The sequence below is a fragment of the Telmatherina bonti genome, assembly GCF_933228915.1.
Source record: "Telmatherina bonti genome assembly, chromosome: 18".
Classification (NCBI taxonomy): domain Eukaryota; kingdom Metazoa; phylum Chordata; class Actinopteri; order Atheriniformes; family Telmatherinidae; genus Telmatherina; species Telmatherina bonti.
Genome location: NC_136616.1, coordinates 37,762,024 through 37,781,038, shown reverse-complemented (window position 1 = coordinate 37,781,038; position 19,015 = coordinate 37,762,024). Strand labels below are relative to the sequence as shown.

The following is a 19,015-nucleotide window of genomic DNA, read 5'->3' as shown; positions in this document are numbered from 1 at the left end:
TGAATTCTTTTATTTCCACCTGTGCGGATGTAATGGATCGTGTAGCTCCCATTAAAGTCGTGCGGTCAAAGTCGCAACAGGAGCCTTGACTCAAAGATACTACACGTGCAGCTCGGCGTGAGTGTCAGAGGGTAGGTGGAAAAAGGACCGTCGTGAGTTCTTCAGTATACACAGCAACAAAGCAGGCAAATGTCACAGTTTCTGCCAACAATAAAGTGCTTAAAGCGGAGATACTATGGACCCTAAAGGTATTGAATTCACAGTACTCATACAAGTCATGCCAAGACACCAGCAGTCTTTTTGCGACCGTGTTCCCAGACAGCAAGATCGTAGCGAGATTTTCATGTGGCGAGAGCAAGTGTGCATATGTATGCGCTTTTGGAATTGCTCCGCATTTTAAACAACTGTTGCTATCCGAAGTCCGCCAGCAAACAGCAAATGTGTTGCTGTTTGACGAGAGCTTAAATCATCATTTACAATCAAACCAAATGGATCTTCATGTGAGGCTGAGGGATGGAGCAGAGGGGAAGACAAAATATGAGTTTTTGGGACATTCCACAGCAGTGGATCTTGTCGAAAAGCTCAGCCACACATATGTGTCCAGTCCCCGTCACGTCCCAGTCTAAACCAGTGCCTGGCATTTCCTCCGGTGTCCGGCGTTTCCTCCAGCACCCAGTGTTTTCTCTTGACAGTGTTGTAGATAAGGCTGCAACGATTACTCGACAGTCGACAATGGAAATTCATCGTTGGGAAATTTCATTGTCGATACGCCGCGTTATAAACGTCGTAACAGCTTTGCTAATAAAACGCCACTCCAGGCAACTTAACACCGTTTACCGACCACGGCTTTTCAGTCTGTCGAAGAACTCTAAACACCAAGCAAACGACACAAAGCACCGCAGGAAGTGCTGGGGGCAGTGTTGTCCTGCAGCATCTTTGTTTAAACAACGAAGAAGAAACTGACAGCGGCGCAACCTATTTCCAAAGTTTGGGGATATTTCCTGCTAAACAAAGTGTCAAACAGGTGAAATGTGTCGTCTGCCATGCAGAGTCGTCGTACCACGGCAGCACGACGGTCATGCATGATCATCTGGAAGGAAAGCACCCCGGAGTCATGGTTTCCAGCATTCCGCCCCGGAGTCGTGGTTTCTGTTGTTCCGGACGGCAAAGTTAACATTAGCGAGTAGCGATGTGCTGTTGTTACCTCTGCCAAAGAGCTTCTGTTTTTACCACCGTTTATCTGTTTGTTATGGACGGATTTTCATTAAATTTTCAGGAGTTGCTGGATATGTGAAAAGGAAGAACTGGTTTCTCTTTGGTGGTGATTCGGATCCAGGTATTTTTTTAAAGGACATTTATTACATTGTGCTTTGCAGAGGTTTGTTTTGTTTTCCTTTTGAGGTGAATTCTGTACATCTTGGATGTGACACTATACCTAAGTTTGGATGCTTCAGAATAAATTAGTAGGAAGCTGTTAAGCTTAATATTCAGCTGGTTCAGGAGTCGTTCCTTTAACGTACTAAAGGACATGATGTTGAGACTGACTGGGAATCAGGGGGACGTTCATGTGATGCAGATGGAGAGAGTGGGGTAAAACATACTGGAACCTGTAAGACAAGCTGCGTCAACTGGAAGCACAGATGGTGGGCGGGACAGAAATAATCGCAACTAATCGACTAATCGAGAGATTATTTACAGATTAGTCGACTATTAAAATCATTTTAGCTGCAGCCTAGTTGTAGAAAAGTGATGCTGTCAGTAACTGTCTCTTTGTCTGTTCTCCAGCAACAGGAAAGAAGGAACAGAGCCAAGCACCATGACTGTCAGCACTGTGGAAAAACCTTCAAGTCGTCCATCAGTTTGAAATCACATCAGATTGTTCACAGTGAGGAGAGACCCTACAGCTGTGGAGAGTGTGGAGCGTCCTTCAAAGTTCGGAATACGCTGAAACTCCATCAACGCATTCACACCGGAGAGAAACCATACAGCTGTAAAGAGTGTGGCGCTGCGTTCTCCGTGTCCAGCAGCCTGATAATCCATCAAAGAATTCACACGGGAGAGAAACCGTTCAAATGTGATCAATGTGAGAAAGCGGTCAGCAGTTCATCTGCTCTTAGGAGCCATAAACGCTCCCACACTGGAGAGAAGCCTTACAGCTGTGACCAGTGTGGAAAAACCTTCTCCAATTTTTCTGTTCTAGCTGACCACCTATCTGTTCATACTGGACAAAAACCATACTGTTGTGAGCACTGCGGGGAAAAATTTTCAAGGCAGCGTCGTCTACAGTCCCATCAGCGCATTCACTTGGGCTTTAAATGTGGCCGATGTGGAGACGTTTTCAGCTCTAGTCCCGATTTAACTAATCACAAATGGGGTCACAAGTGGCGAGATAAACTGCAGCGCCACACCGAGCTGAAGGAGGAGCTGCAGCGCAACGCCACCGTGAAGGAGACGCTGCAGCGCCACGCCGAGCTGAAGGAGGAGCTGCAGCGCAACGCCACCGTGAAGGAGTTGCTGCAGCGCAATGCCAAGCTGAAGGAGGAGCTGCAGCGCAACGCCACCGTGAAGGAGACGCTGCAGCGCCACGCCGAGCTGAAGGAGGAGCTGCAGCGCAACGCCACCGTGAAGGAGTTGCTGCAGCGCAATGCCAAGCTGAAGGAGGAGCTGCAGCGCAACGCCACCGTGAAGGAGTTGCTGCAGTGCAACGCCACCGTGAAGGAGACGCTGCAGCGCAACGCCACCGTGAAGGAGTTGCTGCAGCGCAACGCCACCGTGAAGGAGTTGCTGCAGCGCAACGCCACCGTGAAGGAGTTGCTGCAGCGCAACGCCACCGTGAAGGAGGAGCTACAGCGCAACGCCACCGTGAAGGAGGAGCTACAGCGCAACGCCGAGCTGAAGGAGGAGCTGCAGCGCCACGCCGAGCTGAAGGAGGAGCTGCAGCGCAGCACTAATGTGAAGGCTGAGGAGACTCCGCGCTCGGTGACCAGGAAATGAAGCTGCATTAGCATGAAGGGAGGAGAAAACAGAGAAAAAATACTGACAGAGGATGAAAAAATATTGAAAAAGAGGAAAATGAGAAAAAAAAATTCAAAGGAATCAAATGAAAAAGCAAAATAAAACTGAAAGAGAAACAAAAATAACTTTAGAAAAAAGCAGTTATTATTGTCTTTAAATGCGTTAACACATAAATTTCACATCGATGTGATTTTGCGCCTGTAGCGGCGGGCGGGTTTAAACATTTAAACATTGCAGACAGCCTGAGTTTTTTCTTCTCAATCAAAAGATTTAAAGGAAAGAAAAACATCTTTAAAATTCTTTCAACTTGTTTTAAATGAAGAGATAAAACCCTGTGGTCAGAGTCCAGGATCTGTTGTTGCTCGCAGTTTTACAGTCCAGAAATCCTCTTTGGACCGCCGCCTTGCCGAGATCCGCCTCGTTGCATCATTCTTAGTTTGTAGATGAATTATTTCGTCCAGTTTGTTTCCAGCGTGTTTGTTGTGTAAATCTGCTTCGTATCGCTGCTTGTTCACAACCTGGTTGTTTATATGAACTGCTTCTCGCTAATGAAGGTCTAATAAACCGCATGCGGAGAATTTATCACGATCAGTTCTGACATGTCGTCGGTGTTTCCGTCACGCTTAGAATCACGTCTGATGTCGTCATTCAGTTCAGCTTTATTTATACATCATCAGTTGACGACAAAGTCGCCGTAGCCTGTTGGAAGCCAGGGTATGGCGGGTACGACGCATCCAGTTTGAGACGTTTTGCATCACTTTATGGTAAAAACTCCTGCTGAACCCTTACTGGAAACCAGCAAGAAGATTAAACTGGTCACATGCTGAGAAATGTTAAATATCCCGAAAAATGTTTGTATGTTTTAACTTGAATAAAAAGGGACAAGGTTGTCCACTCTCTCCCTCACTTTTTGCTGTATTTATTGAACCACTAGCTGCTGCAATTCGACAGAATCAAATTATAAAGGGCATCCAGTCCAAAAATATAATTCATAAAATAAGCCTTTATGCCGATATTTTACTATTCCTCCAAAACTCACAAACATCATTATCTCAAACAATCTCACTAATTAATAAATTCTCACCACTATCTGACTACTCTATTAATTGGTCTAAGAGCACAGTCCTACCAATTAACTGCAGGTTTAAAAATCCATCCAACACTAATTTACAATCAGGTAACATTAGATACTTAGGCATAAATATTCCCCTCAGGCTCTCAGAACTGATAAAATGTAATTACACTAACCTTATTAAGACAATAGAAGATGATCTCACTCGCTGGAAGTCACTCCCCATTTCACTTATGGGGAGAGTTGCTGCGATAAAAAAGATGGTTCTACCAAAAATCAACTACCTGTTCTCCATGATTCCTATGAAACCTCCCTCCACCTGGTTCAAATTACTAGAATCATACACTTCCCAATTTCTCTGGAAGAATAAACCACCCCGGATTAGTTTAAAAACATTACAAAAACCTAAAGATCAGGGAGGCTTAGACTTGCCTAACTTTCAACATTATTTCTTAGCCAATAGGCTGCAATATATCTTAAAATGGCTTAAACCGAGTCCATTAGATGAACCATGGATAGACTTAGAACAAACATTCTGTGACAATGTGGAAATCTCTAATCTTCCATTCTTCAGCTTCAGTGTAAGAAAGTTAAAGTGCTTCAAAAGCGTCAACATCAGCACCTCTCTGACAGCTTGGTGGGAATTTCTTAAAAAAATCAATTCATCAATAATCCCATGTAAACTCACCTATCTGGAACAACCCTGACATTCTTCTAAACAAAAATATGATCAACTTTAAACAATGGATTAATAAAGGAATTAATTATTTAGAGCATATTATCCATAACAGAAGAATTTTATCTTTTGACACTCTATCATCACAATATGGAATTAATAGTAGCAGATTTCTAAATATCAGCAACTCAAATCCATTATACTTAGGAAATTCCCCCTTCATCAAATAGACTTGGAACTTCCTCCCACAGTAGCAGAATTTATGGAACTTCGTAGCCCAAAGTTACTTTCAAAAATATACAGGTCGATGTCAAAAATAGATGATTGAAATTCCTTGCCAACTTCCAAATGGGAGGCAGACCTATCTATCAGTCTCAGTCAACCTTCTTGGCTGCAAATATGTCTAAATGCTTTTAATATGACAGACAGTTCAAATCTACAACTCATCCAATACAAAATCCTTCATAGAACACATTACACAGGACAAAGAATGTTCAAGATGGGTCTAAATCACTCAGAGATCTGCACACAGTGCACATGTAACGCAGTAGATAATTATTTACGTGCTCTATGGCTCTGTCCACCTGTTCAAAATGTCTGGAATAAGGTTTGTGGGGAATTATCAACATGGCTCAGATGCAGCATTCCTGCATGCCCCAAGCTTTGCTTACTGGGAGACCTTAGTGACATCAACATGGACCCCAACAACACACACGTTATCCTTGTAGCCCGATGGATAGCAAAAAAAACAAACAAAAAAACTATCCTAATAAACTGGAAGTCCAAAAGAAGTCTAAGTATTAATCACTACAAAAATCTCCTGTTGGAACACAGAAGTCTCCAGATCACATTAATCGGCCGATGCTCGCTCTCCCTGGACCCTGCTGATTAATCACATCACTTAGTAGGACTGGGGGCTGGGACCTTGGTGGCCCTGGGGGGTGGATTGGGGGGGCTTGGGGTCCTTGGGGCGGGGCGGCTCTAGGGCCGGGGGTCTGGGCGGGTCATTGCTGGCCTGGCCGGCTTGAAGCTCTGGTGGCCCGGAGGCTGGGGTCGCTTGGGGGTGGGCCGGGGGGCGGCCGGGAGTTCGGGGTGGTCGGGGGCTGGCCTGGGCTGGGTGGCCGGGTTGCTGTTGTGCGGGCTGCGTGGGGGGCCGGGGCCCCCGGGTTTCGGGGCTGCCTCCCTCCGGGATGGGGGGGCCTGGCCTGGACCTGGGGGGCCTTGGTCGCCTGGGGCATGCCTTCGGGGTCGTGCTGCTATGGTACCAAGCGGGTTCCCTGGGGATTGTGATGTGTCCGTAGAGGGATGGGGTTTGGTGCGGGTTGGTAGAGGGAGGGGGTGGGGGGGGCATGGGGGGCGCGTAGGAGGTGGGGGAGGAGGGCGGCGTGGGAGGGGGGGGTGGTGGCAGCAGAGGAGGGGGTGGACGGGGGGCTTGGGAGGGAGGGGGATGGTTGGGAATGGGTGGGGTACGAATAGGGTCCATGGCGGAGGGGATCCTCCCTCTGGCTCTGTCTCCTCCCGTCGGCGGAAGTCTTGGCGTCGCTGGTGGCACCGAGCCCCGGACCTGGATGGTTATCTGGGTTGGAGCCGGGGACTCTCCGGCCCCTGGAGTGTTGGCGCTGGGCTGCCGGGGATGGGGGGACGACCCGGGTGCTGCCTCCTGCTCCACTTGGCGGGCCGGAACTTGCCCTTCTGCTCTGGGGCTGTCCCGGTGAGGTGGGGGCACCTACTGCGGCCAGCTGAGGAGTTGGTCGCCCAGGGGAGGAGTCCTTCTCCCCTGGTTGTGCCCCTCCCCATAACCCCTCCTCTTCCGCCACCCGACATCATACATACAGCATATAGGACACGGTGGGGCGGGTGAAGTCGGTGGTCCCGGGAACCCTAAGGGGCATTTTCCGATGGACCCCGGCGACCACCTGCCCCACTAAATTTTAATTGCAACATAGACACCAATATACATTTAGGGTTTGGAGGGGACAGGCGCCTTGGCCATGGGGGGTGGACAGGAGCTACAGCGGTGGCCCTTGCCCATCCCCTCCCATTGGGGTCTTTCTCCCCTCGATTTTACTCACAACTTAGACACTATTACATTTACACAAGCAGCACACACACTTAACACACACACACACACACACACACACACTCACATAAACAAGGGAATGCTGGGGAGGGGGGGTCTGGCTGTCTGGCAGCAGCTGGTCCCACCCCCCCACGGCCACCCCTTTTTTTTACTTGCACTACAACCACGACCCACCCATGCACACACCACAGAGGCGGGCGGGTGGGGGGGGCAGGGGTCTTCCTGTGCCCCCTCTTCATGGGGAGCACTCGGGGTACAGGGGGCGGGCCTGGTGCTGGCCTGGGGGTTGGGGACGGGGCGCTGCGGGGGGCCCTCTGTCCTGGGCGATGCCTGGGGCGCATGGGGGGGCCGGCAGGGTCTCTGGTTGGCTGCATGGAGGGGGGGGGGTGTGGGTGTGTGAATGTGGGGAGTTCAGGTCTGTGGCCTGCAGTCCTCCGGCTCAGGACCAGGACCAGGAAGACCTCCATCAGGACCAGAACCAGGACCAGGAAAACCTCCATCAGAACCAGGACCAGGAAGACCTCCATCAGGACCAGAACCAGGACCAGGAAAACCTCCATCAGGACCAGAACCAGGACCAGGAAAACCTCCATCAGTACCAGAACCAGGACCAGGAAGACCTCCATCAAGACCAGGAAGACCTCCATCAGGACCAGGAAAACCTCCATCAGGACCAGAACCAGGACCAGTAAAACCTCCATCAGTACCAGAACCAGGAAAACCTCCATCAGGACCAGAACCAGGACCAGGAAAACCTCCATCAGTACCAGAACCAGGAAAACCTCCATCAGGACAAGAACCAGGACCAGGAAGACCTCCATCAGGACCAGAACCAGGACCAGGCAGACCTCCATCAGGACCAGAACCAGGACCAGGAAGACCTCCATCAGGACCAGAACCAGGACCAGGCAGACCTCCATCAGGACCAGAACCAGGACCAGGCAGACCTCCATCAGGACCAGAACCAGGACCAGGAAGACCTCCATCAGGACCAGAACCAGGACCAGGCAGACCTCCATCAGGACCAGAACCAGGACCAGGCAGACTTCCATCAGGACCAGAACCAGGACCAGGAAGACCTCCATCAGGACCAGGATCAGAACCAGGAAGACCTCCACCAGGACCAGAACCAGGAAGACCTCCACCAGGACCAGAACCAGGACCAGGGAGACCTCCATCAGGACCAGAACCAGGAAGACCTCCATCAGGACCAGGACCAGGAAAACCTCCATCAGTACCAGAACCAGGACCAGGCAGACCTCCATCAAGACCAGGAAGACCTCCATCAGGACCAGAACCAGGACCAGAACCAGGACCAGGAAGACCTCCATCAGGACCAGAACCAGGACCAGGAAGACCTCCATCAGAATCAGAACCAGGACCAGGCTGACCTCCATCAGGACCAGAACCAGGACCAGGAAGACCTCCATCAGAACCAGAACCAGGACCAGGAAGACCTCCATCAGGACCAGAACCAGGACCAGGAAGACCTCCATCAGGACCAGAACCAGGACCAGGAAGACCTCCATCAGGACCAGAATCAGGACCAGGCAGACCTCCATCAGGACCAGGAAGACCTCCATCAGGACCAGAACCAGGACCAGGAAGACCTCCATCAGGACCAGAATCAGGACCAGGAAGACCTCAAAACAAGCCAAAAACATGGAACAACTTGAAAGTCATGTGATCGTCATGTGATCACCCAGTCGCCATGGAGACTGCTTCACTTCCTGTTGTGTTAAAATCTTCCAGGAGCTGAAGGACCTCCGGCAGGTGGAGGCTGGTGGTGTTACTGCTGCCATCTGGCCCAGCCAGTCCCGGCCACGTGCACGGTCCCAGCCACGTGCACGCCCGTCGCTTTTACATGTAAATCCCAGCAGGCAATAAAATCAGTTTTCTGTCACATTTAAACCATAAACAACAAAGACCAGATGACATGAAGACATTTTTATTGATCCTTCCTGGAATGTGTCTGTTTTCCAGTCTGCTGGAAGTCTCCTCGTGTCTGTCCTACATGTCGTCATGACAACACGGCTGCTGCTGGCGACCATCATCTCCGCGGATGTTCTCCTCCTCATCATCACTGTTTGTTAGGTCGCTTCCAGCAGCAGAAGCACTAAACGTGGAGAGAACCTGGCCAGAGTTTACTAGTCAAACAGGGAGGCTCTTCCCACAGAACTGTGGCTGAGGAGGAGGAGAAAATATCGGGCCATGGATCTGAAACGGGAGCATTGCGTCATCTGATCAAATAATTAAGTTCAGTCACATCCGGTGCTGCAAAAAGTTCTCAGTTTTTTTTTTACTTGCCAATTATTTATTATAACTATTTGTTTTTTGCAGTTTTATTGTAGTGTTTAAAATGTGTATTTTTGTTTGTACAGATTTTCCAGATTGTGTATGTTGAATGTTTCATCCAAAAGAACTTTTAAAAATCCCCATTTTTTCAACTTTTCTTCCACATTTTGTGTCCAGTCACTGTCAGCCGGCCGATATATAATATGCTGTGGCGTACTCATGTGGAGGTATTCTACATTGATCAGGAAAAAATGAAGTTATTCATGCTGCAAGGGCATACGTGTTTATCAGGAGCATATATATAAGGATCAGACCAATTGTGATATTTTAGCGCATTAAATGCACCTTCATTGGTCTCTGTTCCACATTCAACTTCAAAATTAAGAAGAATTGGTGAATTCTGACCTGCTAACAGTGAGGAGGTGGATAAGGTGTCAACAACCTTTGTTGGACTTGTCATAAAGTGAAGACAGTGTGTTTGAGCTGTTAAATAACACCTGGTACCTGTTTGACACTGGGTCATCTGGGTTATTAAAAAACCCACCAAAGATCAAATGGCTTTGGCTCATTGTGATGGAAAGAACCTTTTATTGAAATACATTTAATATATTGTCATTTGTAATGGTAAAACGTTTTAGGGCAAAGGTTGTGGAGTCAAAATAACTGAATTGTTAAATAACACCTGGTGCCAGTTTGATACTGGGTATCCAATGGACGGTGTTCAAAAACACAAAACATTAAATGTGCTTTGATGCCTCATTGTGATGTAAAGGCAAGTTAAAATTACTTTTTTTTTTATCAGCTGACCACTCTTTGATAGATTCTCGTATGTTTCTCTAAATAGTAGCTTAAAATCATGCAAAACATTCTATCAAGTAAATAAACTTGCTTATGTGTTGAAACTAAATGAAGTATTTTGTGATTTTAGAAAATGAATCCGTGTCCTGTGCTGGGATCGAACCCGGATCTGTGACTGGAAAAGTACCATTTTTGGTGCGACTCCATTTCCCATGATGCTGCGCGTTGCAGCGTTGCTAGGTTACGGTACATTCCTCAGCTGTTAGCGCATCTCTTGACACCCAACCTACTTTGACGAGGATAAAACCCGTTTTAAACTGACAATAACCGACAGGACAGATATTTAAATGCACACCGACCTACAGTTTTGGCTCTTTTGGTGTCTCTGCGTCGCAAACGGACTCTTTCCGGCGTTAAAACGACCGTTTTCAGCTTGCATTTAGCATGTTATGCTAGGTGACTAATGCTAGCGCTAGCTTCTACCTTGTAATTCAGACTTCATATTAGATTAAAATAAAGCCAAAAAGTCTGTTTCATAGAACATGTGTAGTTATTAAACCCCTCTGGGTGTGTTTCAGTGTGTGAACAGCAGTGATTTGACCGAGGAGGGTTTAAACGTGCAGACAAACCGAGCTAACGTTGACCTGAAGGGGAGCTAAATGTGCTTCATCCCGCTGATCTAACGGGAATCGAACCCTAACCCTATCTATGGAGAGATCTGACCGCAGCAAAGCGCCCCGACTGCTGACGAACCAGCCGTACGACGAGAGCCTGGAGGTGCTGGACGGGGAGGAGGTGGCCAGCGTGTACAGCCCGACTCCCCGCGGCCTTCATCAGGTAACTTCCATCCCAGCTGGAGTGGTGTTTGGATCGGCTAACCCCCCCAGCAGCCCCCTGCGTGGTTCTCAGCTCCCCGCAGAGGTGTAGGATCTACCCAGTACACCGGAACCATCTGGTTTATTTGAGTCATTCAAGTCCTGTCTGCAGGTTTTCCAGCTGTTTCCTGCAGCTAGAGGAGGATTCCATGTTCTGTCTGCAGGTTTTCCAGCTGTTTCCTGCAGCTGGAGGAGGATTCCATGTTCTGTCTGCAGGTTTTCCAGCTGTTTCCTGCAGCTGGAGGAGGATTCCATGTTCTGTCTGCAGGTTTTCCAGCTGTTTCCTGCAGCTAGAGGAGGATTCCATGTTCTGTCTGCAGGTTTTCCAGCTGTTTCCTGCAGCTGGAGGAGGGTTCCATGTTCTGTCTGCAGGTTTTCCAGCTGTTTCCTGCAGCTGGAGGAGGATTCCATGTTCTGTCTGCAGGTTTTCCAGCTGTTTCCTGCAGCTGGAGGAGGATTCCATGTTCTGTCTGCAGGTTTTCCAGCTGTTTCCTGCAGCTAGAGGAGGATTCCATGTTCTGTCTGCAGGTTTTCCAGCTGTTTCCTGCAGCTAGAGGAGGATTTCATATTCTGTCTGCAGGTTTTCCAGCTGTTTCCTGCAGCTAGAGGAGGATTTCATATTCTGTCTGCAGGTTTTCCAGCTGTTTCCTGCAGCTGGAGGAGGATTCCATGTTCTGTCTGCAGGTTTTCCAGCTGTTTCCTGCAGCTAGAGGAGGATTCCATGTTCTGTCTGCAGGTTTTCCAGCTGTTTCCTGCAGCTGGAGGAGGATTCCATGTTCTGTCTGCAGGTTTTCCAGCTGTTTCCTGCAGCTGGAGGAGGATTCCATGTTCTGTCTGCAGGTTTTCCAGCTGTTTCCTGCAGCTGGAGGAGGATTCCATGTTCTGTCTGCAGGTTTTCCAGCTGTTTCCTGCAGCTAGAGGAGGATTCCATGTTTTGTCTGCAGGTTTTCCAGCTGTTTCCTGCAGCTGGAGGAGGGTTCCATGTTCTGTCTGCAGGTTTTCCAGCTGTTTCCTGCAGCTAGAGGAGGATTCCATGTTCTGTCTGCAGGTTTTCCAGCTGTTTCCTGCAGCTGGAGGAGGATTCCATGTTCTGTCTGCAGGTTTTCCAGCTGTTTCCTGCAGCTAGAGGAGGATTCCATGTTCTGTCTGCAGGTTTTCCAGCTGTTTCCTGCAGCTGGAGGAGGATTCCATGTTCTGTCTGCAGGTTTTCCAGCTGTTTCCTGCAGCTGGAGGAGGATTTCAGCTGCTGACTAATCTAAAGATCACTTGATCCAGTTAGTTCCCACACAGCATGAACATATTCATCTGGACCCGGACCGTCTGGTCCTATGAGGACCCAAATCCAGCAGCTTTTCATTGTTCACCTGCTCCAACACACCTGAATCAGACTGATTCAGCATTGATCTGCCAGGTGTGTTGGAGCAGATAAACCTGGACAAGCTGCGAGACCGCAGCGCTTCTCGGACCGGACTGAGCAGCTCTGCATCAGCTTTCCTCTGATTAATCACGTGGATCAGTGTGGGAAGTTCCATGTTTAACCCAGAACGCTAACTAACCAAAACTAACCCAACTAATCTAAACTAATCCCACCTAACTTAAACCAACCTAAACTAACACTAACTAACCTAAACTAACCACATAGTTTCTAAACTAACACTAACTAGCCTACACTAACCTAGACTAACACTAACTAACCTAAACTGATATAAACTAATCTAAACTAACCTAATCTAACACTAACTAGCCTACACTAACCTAACTAGTCCTGTGAAGTAGCGCAGCCCCATACCCTGGTGGTGAGGAGGGAACCAGACCAGGTCTTCCTGCTGGACCCTCCGGTTCGGTTCGGTCCGGCTGGACCAGCAGACGTCTCCGGCCTGCTAGAACTGCAGGACGCCGTCCTCCATGTTTCCCACGCCGGCGTGAGACAGAAACGTCTTCATGGCTACTTCCTGTCTGTGTCGTCTCAGACGGATCCAAACAGGAACCGGAGCCGCCGCGGCCTCATGTCGACCAACAGCAGCAGCGACGAGGCGGACGACCAGCGGCAGCCTCTGAGGGGGGCGGAGCCGGCCCGGCCAGGGGGCGGTGCCGAGGAGGAGGAGGAGGAGGAGGAAGACTCTGATGAAGACGATACGGATGAAGATGACGAGCCGACGGAGGCGCTGGAGGGAGCGTACGACCCCGCAGACTACGCCAACCTGCCCGTCAGCACCGACATCAGGGAGCTGTTCCAGTACATCACACGGTGAGCGCACGTACGCACGCACGTCTCACACCACACACACACACGTCTCACACACACACGCGTCACAGACACACACACCACACACACACGTCACACACACACACGTCACACACACACACACGCCACACACCACACACACGTCTCACACCACACACACGTCTCACACCACACACACACGCGTCACAGACACACACACGTCACACACACACACGTCTCACACACACACACGCCACACACACGCCACACACACACATCACACTCATGGTCTCATCTGTCATACTGGTTTCCTGGTGTCTCTGCTATACTGGTCTCCCATTCATACTGGTTTCCTGGTGTCTGGTGACCACCAAGACCCACAGGACCACCAGGACGCACAGGACCACCATGGTCCCCAGGACTCACAGGACCCCCAGGGCCCTCAGGACCACCAAGACCCACAGGACCACCAGGACCCCCATGGTCCCTATGGCTCCAGGACCCAAATGGTGACCATTGTCCCTAGGGCCCCAGGACTCCCATGGTGACCACGGTCCCAAGGACTCCCATGGTGACCGTGGTCCCGAGGGCCCCCATGGTAACCATGGCCACCTCCCTCCCACTTGCATATGTACAGAGAGAGTTGTATGATCTCTCGTCCTTTGTGTCCTAGATACACCCCCCAATCTATGGACCTGGACCACCGCCTGAAGCCGTTCATCCCAGACTTCATCCCAGCCGTTGGGGACATTGACGCCTTCCTGAAGGTAGTGACAAAGCTGAGAAGGTCCAGTACCAGAACCACATTGGTGTCCAGCTGTGGACTTGTACCTTTACCAGGTTCTGGTCAGTCTGAAGATGGTCTTATCTGTGTGTTGTGTTCAGGTACCAAGACCTGATGGGAAGTCAGACAACCTTGGACTTCTGGTTCTGGATGAACCCAGTGTGAAGCAGTCGGACCCCACGGTTCTGTCTCTATGGCTGTCTGAGGAGACCAAACAGCACGGAGCTACAGAGGTAGGTACTCGCCAGAACCCTGACCCACTAGAACCCTGACCCACCAGAACCCTGACCCACCAGAACCCTGACCTACCAGAACTCTGACCCACGTGAACCCTGACCCACCAGAACCCTGACCCAATTGAACCCTGACCTACCAGAACCCTGACCCACCTGAACCCTGACCAACCAGAACCCTGACCCACTTGAATCCTGACCCACTTGAACCCTGACCCACTTGAATCCTGACCCACCAGTTATAGTTTAGCACTGACTGCGCTAGATTATCCATTTCCATTTAAAAATTAAGCAAACAGGATGCTACCTGGTTTTACAGTAGCTACAGCATGTAAATGTATCCTGTAACCACATCAGGATCCGGTCTACCACCAGACTGTAGACCAGACCTGATCCCCCTACTACCACATCAGGATCCGGTCTACCACCAGAGTGTAGACCAGACCTGATCCCCCTACCACCACATCAGGATCCGGTCTACCACCAGACTGTAGACCAGACCTGATCCCCCTCCTACCACATCAGGATCCAGTCTACCACCAGACTGTAAACCAGACCTGATCCCCCTCCTACCACATCAGGATCCGGTCTACCACCAGACTGAAGACCAGACCTGATCCCCCAACTACCACATCAGGATCCGGTCTACCACCAGAGTGTAGACCATACCTGATCCCCCTACCACCACATCAGGATCCGGTCTACCACCAGACTGTAGACCAGACCTGATCCCCCAACTACCACATCGGGATCCGGTCTACCACCAGACTGTAGACCAGACCTGATCCCCCTACCACCACATCGGGATCCGGTCTACCACCAGACTGTAAACCAGACCTGATCCCCCTACCACCACATCGGGATCCGGTCTACCACCAGACTGTAGACCAGACCTGATCCCCCTACCACCACATCGGGATCCGGTCTACCACCAGAGTGTAGACCAGACCTGATCCCCCTACCACCACATCAGGATCCGGTCTACCACCAGACTGTAGACCAGACCTGATCCCCCTACCACCACATCGGGATCCGGTCTACCACCAGACTGTAAACCAGACCTGATCCCCCTACCACCACATCGGGATCCGGTCTACCACCAGAGTGTAGACCAGACCTGATCCCCCTACTACCACATCGGGATCCGGTCTACCACCAGACTGTAGACCAGACCTGATCCCCCTACCACCACATCGGGATCCGGTCTACCACCAGACTGTAGACCAGACCTGATCCCCCAACGACCACATCAGGATCCAGGAACCTTTCTGCGGATGTTTCTGACCATCCAGCAGTGTAGGACGGTATGACGTTGTCCTGTCCTGTGTGTCCTGCAGATGAAGAAGGTGACCAGTGTGGCCAGTCCTCAGTCCAACCCTCGGGCCGTGGACAGCTGGGTGGACAGCATCAGCGCCCTGCACCGCTCCAAGCCTCCAGCCAGTGTCCAGTATGGCCGCCCCATGCCCGACATTGACAGCCTGATGCAGGAGTGGCCGTCCGAGCTGGAGGAGCTGCTGGGACGCCTGCAGCTGCCTTCGGCACACCTGGGCTGCAGCCTGTCCCAGTACGTGGACATCATCTGCAGCCTGCTGGACATCCCTGTCTACGGCAGCAGGATCCAATCCCTGCACCTGCTCTTCAGCCTGTACCTGGAGTTCAGAGACTCCCAGCACTTCACCCGCAGAGCCTAGAGGACAATACCTGGTCCAGTACTTCACCCGCAGAGCCTAGAGGACAATACCTGGTCCAGTACTTCACCCTCAGAGCCTAGAGGACAATACCTGGTCCAGTACTTCACCAGCAGTTCCTAGAGGACAATACCTGGTCCAGTACTTCACCAGCAGTTCCTAGAGGACAATACCTGGTCCAGTACTTCACCAGCAGTTCCTAGAGGACAATACCTGGTCCAGTACTTCACCAGCAGTTCCTAGAGGACAATACCTGGTCCAGTACTTCACCAGCAGTTCCTAGAGGACAATACCTGCTCCAGTACTTCACCCGCAGAGCCTAGAGGACAATACCTGGTCCAGTACTTCACCAGCAGTTCCTAGAGGACAATACCTGGTCCAGTACTTCACCCTCAGAGCCTAGAGGACAATACCTGGTCCAGTACTTCACCCTCAGAGCCTAGAGGACAATACCTGGTCCAGTACTTCACCCGCAGAGCCTAGAGGACAATACCTGGTCCAGTACTTCACCCTCAGAGCCTAGAGGACAATACCTGGTCCAGTACTTCACCCTCAGAGCCTAGAGGACAATACCTGGTCCAGTGCTTCACCCGCAGAGCCTAGAGGACAATACCTGGTCCAGTACTTCACCCGCAGAGCCTAGAGGACAATACCTGGACCAGTACTTCACCCGCAGAACCTAGAGGACAATACCTGGTCCAGTACTTCACCCGCAGAGCCTAGAGGACAATACCTGGTCCAGTACCTCACCCGCAGAGCCTAGAGGACAATACCTGGTCCAGTACTTCACCCGCAGAGCCTAGAGGACAATACCTGGTCCAGGTGTCCCAGACCCAGGTTGTGGTCTCTGAAGAAAGGCGGGAGTTTTTGGACGTCTCTGTATCTCCGCGTCTCTATCAGACTGTCCAATAAAGCTGAGAGCAGTGTGAACCATCTGCAGGTGTCTTCATTTCAAAGATCCTCATCAGGTCTGCTTCCTGTCAGTAGGGCTGCACAATTTTTCGGATTTTGATCATGATTGATATTTACATTCAGAACGCAGCTCTACTGCATGTGTCTTTGATCACTCAGGTTCTCTACCAGTAGTCTGCCGACCACCAGGGGGCGAACGCGTGGTTAAGGCTGCATTAAGCTGACTAAATGCCAAGCGCGTACACCTTTTACCAGCATTTAGTTAAGTATTGTTGGATTGGTTGGCCATTTGAGGTCCACATTTTTCCTGTTGCAGGTAAAATGGATTGGAACCCTGCTGCGTGCACGACCTGCCTTGCCGCAGACAGTTGCTCGTTAAATATGAAATAAGCAGCTTCATCAATGCGGGCAGCCAACATGGCCGCCTGCATTGATCCCTCCCGGCTTCAGATGAAGCTTCTGGTGGAAGATGTAACAAGCTTTAGACTGATGAGAGCAAGTAATCGCCATCCATCCATCTTCTGGCTTATCCAGGGTCGGGTCGCAGGGGCAGCAGCCTAAACAGGGAAGCCCAGACTTCCCTCTTCCCAGCCACATTTGCCAACTCTGTGGGGGGATCCCAAGGCGTTCCCAGGCCAGCCGAGAGATATAGTCCCTCCAGCATGTCCTGGGTCTCCTCCCAGAGGGACGTGCCTGGAACACCTCACCAGAGAGGTCCAGGAGGCATCCTGACCAGATGCCCAAGCCACCTCAACTGATTCCTCTCGATGTGGAGGAGCAGCGGCTCTACTCTGATCTCCTCCCGGATGACCGAGCTCACCGTCTTGACTTGCAGGCAGTAAGTCATGTCGAGAATGGAAAATACAGCTCCAACAAAACACTGGATAAGAAATATGAAATCCCTTACCGGCTCTCCCTGAGCCGTCACCTTATCATGGTGGAGGGGTTTCTATGCCCCGAAGATCTTGGCAGCTATGTTGTCAGGGGGTTTATGTCCCTGGTAGGGTGACCTATGGCAAGCAGGTGTCTAGGGGAGGGACCAGACTAAATACGGCACAAAGACCCCTATGATGTGTGCCACCATGGGTGGAAATGTTCCCTTGCCTGGGCGTGGGTCACCAGGGCTCCTTTCTAGAGCCAGGTCAGGAGGTGGAGCACAAGAGAGAGCATCTGGTGCCCGGGCCTTTGCCCATGGGGCCCGGTCAGGCTCAGCCTGAAAGGGTTACACGGGCCCCACCTCCCATGGGCTCACCATCTGCGGGAGGAGCCTTATGCTGGGCAGACACTGCGATTTTGAGGGGATTTCACCAGGATTTTGCTGTCGCAGACCACGCTGCGTCATCGTGGAAACATTGTAGCGTCGGGATGTCCGGTTGGGAGGTCGGGAGCCGTACAGTGTGAGAACACTCACGAGGAAGGATTAATTGATGCTGCGTTCTAACGATGATGCTGCGACCTCCCGATCAAACGTCTGGCATGTCAGAAATTTTCACCGTCGCTCATACAGTGTGAGTGGTGTTATGTCACGATTCTACGTTCACACCTGCGCAGAAGACACCGGTGGAGCTTTAAACAATGACGGGCAACCCCAACTTCAGACGTGTGTGGTGGACACAGCTGCTAGAAGAGGGATTAGTAGAGCTATGGAGAGAACACGAGGTTTTCTTTCTTTATTTTGTTTCAGCGCACAAGACAGCGCACACAACTGCAACAACTTGCTGCCTGCGCGCCATCTTGTTGTCAGGCATGCTGTGGTTGTCATAGGTGTGTGGGGGACACGGCCACAGCTGTTGCTTTCACCCTCCAGGCCTTCTCAAGTTCTTCCTTGAGGCCTTGGTACTTCTCCAGTTTCTCATGCAATTTCCTGATATTTCCATACATCGATCACTATGGCTTTCCTCTGCTGCTTATCCATGATCACTATGTCCGCTTGGTTGGCCACCACCATTTTATCTGTCTGGATCTGAAAGTCCTAGTGGATCTTAGCCCTCTCATTCTCCACCACCTTGGGGGGAGTTTCCCACTGGGACCTGGGGGTCTCCAGTCCATATTCTGCACAGATGTTCCTGTACACTATGCCAGCTGCTTGGTTATGGCGCTCCATGTATTCTTTGCCTGCCAGTATCTTGCACCCTGCTGTGAGATGCTGAATTGTTTCAGAGGCTCCTTTGCATAGTCTGCACCTGGGATCCTGCCTGGTATGGTAGATCTGGGCCTCGATCACTCAGGACCTGCTCCTGTGCTGCCATGATTAGTGCCTTTGTGCTGTCTTTCAGTCCAGCCCTCTCCAGCCATTGACAGGACTTGTTTATATCGGCCACTTCGGTGATCTGCCGGTGGTACGTCCCATGCAGAGGCTTTTC

The 19,015-nt window shown here is 50.7% G+C and overlaps 1 protein-coding gene across 1 annotated transcript; it reads left to right on the top strand.

The window, feature by feature from the left end:
• The first annotated feature begins 10,201 nt into the window (after nt 1–10,201).
• On the top strand, nt 10,202–16,642 carry ift46 (intraflagellar transport 46 homolog (Chlamydomonas)). Its single transcript, XM_079257667.1, has 5 exons — nt 10,202–10,773; nt 12,782–13,059; nt 13,709–13,802; nt 13,921–14,052; nt 15,390–16,642. The coding sequence occupies exons 1-5, from the start codon at nt 10,645–10,647 to the stop codon at nt 15,741–15,743; spliced, it is 987 nt and encodes a 328-aa protein (XP_079113793.1). The 5' UTR covers nt 10,202–10,644; the 3' UTR covers nt 15,744–16,642.
• The last annotated feature ends 2,373 nt before the right edge of the window (nt 16,643–19,015 follow it).